Source organism: Bidens hawaiensis, unplaced genomic scaffold (genome assembly GCF_021521415.1).
Source record: "Bidens hawaiensis isolate Kalapana, Puna unplaced genomic scaffold, B.hawaiensis_p1.1 tig00038624_1, whole genome shotgun sequence".
Taxonomy (NCBI): Eukaryota; Viridiplantae; Streptophyta; class Magnoliopsida; order Asterales; family Asteraceae; genus Bidens; species Bidens hawaiensis.
The window spans coordinates 114,045-119,645 of record NW_027505569.1 but is presented as its reverse complement, the minus strand read 5'-3'; the positions used below and the strand labels follow the sequence as shown (position 1 = coordinate 119,645).

Here is a 5,601-nt window from a genome sequence, read left to right as displayed (position 1 = left end):
CTTTTAAGTGAATCTTGTGTGTGTTAGTTACCTTTGATTATTGATAGCAACTACCCTGTTTATTATTGATTCCGCCTTTAATAAACAGTAATCTTTCTAAATATAGCAACCCGTCATTAACTCCCTTGTCGACACATCTATTTGTGTGAGTTATGACATGATTTGAGTAAGATCCAGCTGAAATCGGGGACCTGACATTTTCAAATGGTTCTTTTAGTATCCTTACCCATATATTTTACCTATAAATACAAATCTACACACATACTTTATAAAAACTCAAACCACACTTTCCCTCTACCAAAACTTCATTTTCTCTTCATATTTATAAATTGCATCGTCGTTATCGTCTTCGTCTTCCTATTCTACCGAAGAAGACGAACTCGTTTGTCAAGCGGTTCAAACGACGATAAACTTTTTGATAGATCAAAAACGCCCCCGAGCCTCATTATTCCGGCAACCACGTATTCGTGATTGAAAGACCGCTAACGAAACTTTGATATGTCACTATTTTAGTCCCAATCCCACATATGGTAAGGATAGTTTTAGAACCCATTTTTGAATGACTAGACGATTATTCATGCGTCTAGAAAATGACTTGTCGGAGCACTTTGAGTATTTTCAACAAAGGGATGATGCTAGAGGTAAACCCGGGTTCATGGCTACTCAAAATATTACCACCGCTCTTCGGCAACTAGCGTATGGTGTTGGCTCGGACATGTTGGACGAGTATCTACAAATGACTAAAAAGACCGGACACGGTGCGCTTAACCACTTTTGTAGAGGTATATAGTTTTAATACAATTTTATTATTCACGTTTGTTTATATATTTTAAAATATTTACATAACTTATATAATTTTAATAATTATATTTAGGGGTCATATCGCTATACAAGCGGAGAGACTTACGTAGACCAACAATGTATGATATCCAACGCATATACGAGGTGCACGGTGAAAAGCATGGTTTCCCCGGGATGCTCGGTATCCTTGATTGTATGCATGTTGGTTGGGCTATGTGTCCTACTGCTTGGCGAGGTCATTTCCATCGAGGTGATCACCCCGGCCCTACTATTGTACTTGAGGCAGTGGCGTTATAAGATCTTTGGTTTTGGCATGCGTTCTTTAGGGTTGTCGGGTCTAATAATAACCTCAATGTTATCGATCAATCACCGATAATCGATGACCTTATCGACGGGGTTGGACCCCCACAGGTTTTTTTGCAAATGGAGAACATTTCAAGTACGGGTACTACCTCGTTGATGGTATTTACAACGAATGGGGGGATACTTGTTCAAGCTTACGCGTCTCCAGTTTCTGACAAACAAAAGTACTTCACGAATAAACAAGAATCGGCAAGGAAAGATATTGAAAGGGCGTTTGGAGTCCTAAAGAAAAGATGGGCAATGTTGGCGAATCCAATAAGATTTTGGACAAGGGAGAAGATAACGGAAGTCGTCATCACGTGTATAATCCTACATAACATGATACAAGAAGACGAGGGTCATGCTATTTGTCAAAACTACAAAGGTGATATTCCAAGACAAGTATCGACGATAATGAACAATGACTTGACAACATAAATCATAAAGAGCCGTGAGTTACACGACAACGTTCGGCATGAGTTGGTCGAGCATTTGTGGGATAGAAGACCCGATAATCTTGTATTAGGCTAGTATCAATGTAATGTTTTATATTATTATTAATGCAATGTTTTATATTATTATTTAATGTATTATTTAAAATAATTAAATAAATAAAAAACTGGATCAAGCCCCTGATCACCTGGACCACTACACCCTCTGGGGCTTGGTTGAGGGGCTTGATCCAAGGCCATGTTATTATTATTATTATTATTATTATTATTATTATTATTATTATTATTATTATTATTATTCTAGATCCATCTATATCTTCTTGTTTTTTTATACAAATTATTATTCCTTAAACACCAGTTCACAATCTTTCTTCAAAGATTCAACACCATCAAAGTTGGTGTTCAGTGTTCTTCAAACCATGGCTCCAACTTCTCATATATGATCCTCCTGCTTACTCCGCCCAATCGGTTCCAGCCGTCAACATCCACTCCGACGACTCGGATTCCAACTATGAAGACCTCAAACACTCAGAAGACAACGGTGATAGCTGGACCTTATTTCTCTTAATTCTCTTCAAAATTCATTAAAGATAAAATGAAGAATATGAAGAAGACGAAGATGAAGAAGATGAAGTTAGGAAAAATAAAATATGAACTTACCAGACAACAAACATTAAAAAACCGTCTTCATAGACAGTTTTTTTAAAAGTGATTTAAGTTAAAAATACGGTCGGAAACCACGAGATTTTTAAAAATCTCGTCGGTTTTGTTAGATGCTTTCCACTTGTCAAAATTTGATTTGTTTAAAAATCTCGTCGTTTATTTTACCAAAGCGTCTCCTTAGTACATATTTGTTGGGTTAGTTTGGGAATGTGGACATAATTAGGATATTTTTTTCTCTCTCTCTTCTTTTGGGTTATTTTGGGAATTTTCCCTATTTTTTAACTTTTAACTAGTGAATTAACATGTTCACCTTGTGAAGGGACTTAAAAGCCATTAAAAACAGCTAAACTTGAAATGTTACTGTGAACCCACACATTAATTACTTGAGGCTTAGTTATGCCAAATAGCGGAGCATCACTATAGCTTGTACTGAAGATTCAAGCAAAGAACGCGAGAACGCCACCATCATCGACAACCGGAAATAACTGGCATCCCCTCTTTCTTTTTTCCACATCAAAATATTGTGACGCAACCATAGCACCACTGTCTAACTGCCACCACTACAGCTTTATCGTACCATCGGTTGCTACCACCACCATCTGATCATATTAAACATATAGAGCTTCGATCTTCAGAGATAAAGAAAGAGAGAGGGGTTGTGACGTGCGGCATGTGGTTGGATTAACGACGGGAAAGGTTTCAAATGTAGTGTGGTGTCTTGCCAAAGATGGAAACTATCTCCACTGCGGTGTGCACACCATATCCACGGTCGTTTCTCGAAAAGGGGAATGATGTCAAACTAGTGTATCCGGGATGTTATGGGTACTAGGAAGTAGGTAGCACTAAGGTAGAAAAGTCAGGGGATTGAATAATCTCTCTTAAAGGAATATTAAGATCCAAATTTTGCGCAGAAAAAGCACTAGCACATCGGTTTACCATACTCAAGATGATGTTATCTGTCACACCCCGAACAAAGGCGTCGGAACATGCCGGGGTGCAACTGATTGCTCAAGAACACTAAGACACTATTAAGTGACAATATTTAATCAACTCATAAATTTCATAAATCAATAAACAACACATCTTGTTCGTACAAAACAAATTGAATACAATTAAACTAATATATATTGTTTATTCGACTAATTACTTAGTGGTCTCAAAACAAGCTATGTTCCTCAATTCTTCGTTCAAGCAATTATCAAACATGTAACATTGCATAAAATAAACTTTATCAACACGAATGTTGGTGAGTAATTTTCATAGATTTTGAGTATGATAAATATAGAATGAAATCCACAAACTCGTATATGCAACAATAAATAATAGCACACAACTTGGATATACAATTTGAAAATAAACTGATGTGGCTCTTTTCGAATCGGTAACAACCAATCGTACTCGGAGAAATGAGGCACCTTTCTATATGGTAACAACCAAATATACTCGGTAAATGAGGACCTATTCTATTAGCACTTAAGCTAAAATAGTTAGGGGAGCGTATGATCATACTTATTGAGGCAAACCAACCGAAAGCGATAAACACGTTAGCAAGTAATCATATAGAGCATATAACACCACATAGAGCATTTATTTAAGTGAACATATACTATAGAGTTTTGTGGTTTGAGACACAATGTATAAATCACTTTTGTTTGAATACGTATGCAATGCCACCCCCAAAACCATAGTTACATGGTTCGTGGTACGCTCTGGTACGGGAATGTGGAATGGGATCACAATTCGCTAGGTTCCTAAAATTCGGTACGAGAGGGGGTAGGTTCATTTCGGGTCACTACGGTACGTTGTACCATATTATGTGGTACGATGTACCGGTTAAAGTTGGTGCTATAAACGAAATCAATAAATAATAAGCTAAGTAAAAGGAAATAATATATTTTAATATCAAAACACTGATTTTTTTTTACATTAGTCAGAGCGTCTATTAATTTGGTCCTCCCGTTTAAATTTTTCTTTATGTTTAACAAAAATATTGGGCTTGTAAATATTAAAAGGACCACCATTAATTTTTAAAATAACCTATCTGATTCTCAGCCGCCTTCAACAAACTTTTCCAACATGTCAGCTCTCACTTCTAATCGTCTCAACTCTTCTTTTATAACGACAATAAACTGGAACGCCAGTTTTATGCTCGGAAACGCGATCCTGAACGAACCAGGAACGCAATCGTACCCGCAAACTGGTACAAACGATAGATCGAAATTTGTGGCCATACTAGTGAATTATGTGACTATGCCCAAAACATAAAGATGAAAATGGGGGATGAAAAAGTACTCACATGAAATAATTAACTTGAAGGGTTGTTTGAGATTAACCGGGAAAATAAGTTCAACGAGTGAGGTCTAGGTTAAAAGGGTTTCGGTTTAGAAGATGGTCTTGAAAGACTTTAAAGTAAAATAAAATGACAAGTTAAATAATTAACAAAAGTTTGAGGTTTAAAACGTAAATATTTAAGAATTTGTAGTAACGGTTTTTGAAAAGTAAGTTTGCTCGAAATCGGGTTTCGGTATTCCGCTCATTAGTTTTACTTAACCTTTGTTAAGTAAATATGTGGGGATGGTTTTAATGCAATAGTGCACGACCCCTTGTTATATATACCAAAACGGGATTTTAACGAGTGTTCGGTTAGTCGGTTCAGGTCTTGATAAATAGTCAAGTCCGAACCCGACATTCCAAAGTGATAAATATCATGAGATAAATTTTTTAAAACAAAGACTTAACTAATGTTAGATGTTCTATTAAAGGAGAAACTCTAAACATCATCGTTAAGCGAGTGTTCGATTTTATCGGTCCAAGCTTGTTATAAGATCAAGTTGGATCCGACATACCAAGTACGTTAAGAAAACATTTATAACTAGTTTTTAAAAGATATCAAAGAAAATGAGAGATTCGGTGGCCCGAAATACAACTAGTGTGTTTCAAGCGAGTGAACCCGGTTTAGTTCGGTTTGTTTGGTTTTGTTGGTCCAAGAATTGATATGTGACCAAGTTTGGGTCCACAAATCCATATTAAAGTAACAAATACAAAAGTGTAAATAAAAGAACTTAAACACTTAAGTCTTTCACACCAATTTGATGATAATGGTTGATCTGTTTTTGTTATGTTTGTTTCTTTGGTTCTTGTGTAGGCTTTAGCAGTGTTTACCTTTGTTTGGTGGTTTTGGTTTTGTTTACTCTTGTATGGCATGTCATACATGAGAACTAATATGACACTTTGGCATATTACTTGTTCTTTGTTGGTTGTGTGGAATGAATTTAACCGGGTAAAACCCTTTACCCAAAAAAAAAAAAACACTTAAGTATTTCATACAACTTGTTTTAAAACA

At 36.1% G+C, this 5,601-nt stretch overlaps 1 protein-coding gene across 1 annotated transcript; it reads left to right on the top strand.

Annotated features, from left to right (window-relative positions):
- The first annotated feature begins 577 nt into the window (after window positions 1–577).
- Window positions 578–1,581, top strand: LOC143614003 (uncharacterized). The gene is made up of 4 exons (XM_077087567.1): window positions 578–782; window positions 875–1,016; window positions 1,128–1,246; window positions 1,298–1,581. The coding sequence occupies exons 1-4, from the start codon at window positions 578–580 to the stop codon at window positions 1,579–1,581; spliced, it is 750 nt and encodes a 249-aa protein (XP_076943682.1).
- Window positions 1,582–5,601: the final 4,020 nt, after the last annotated feature.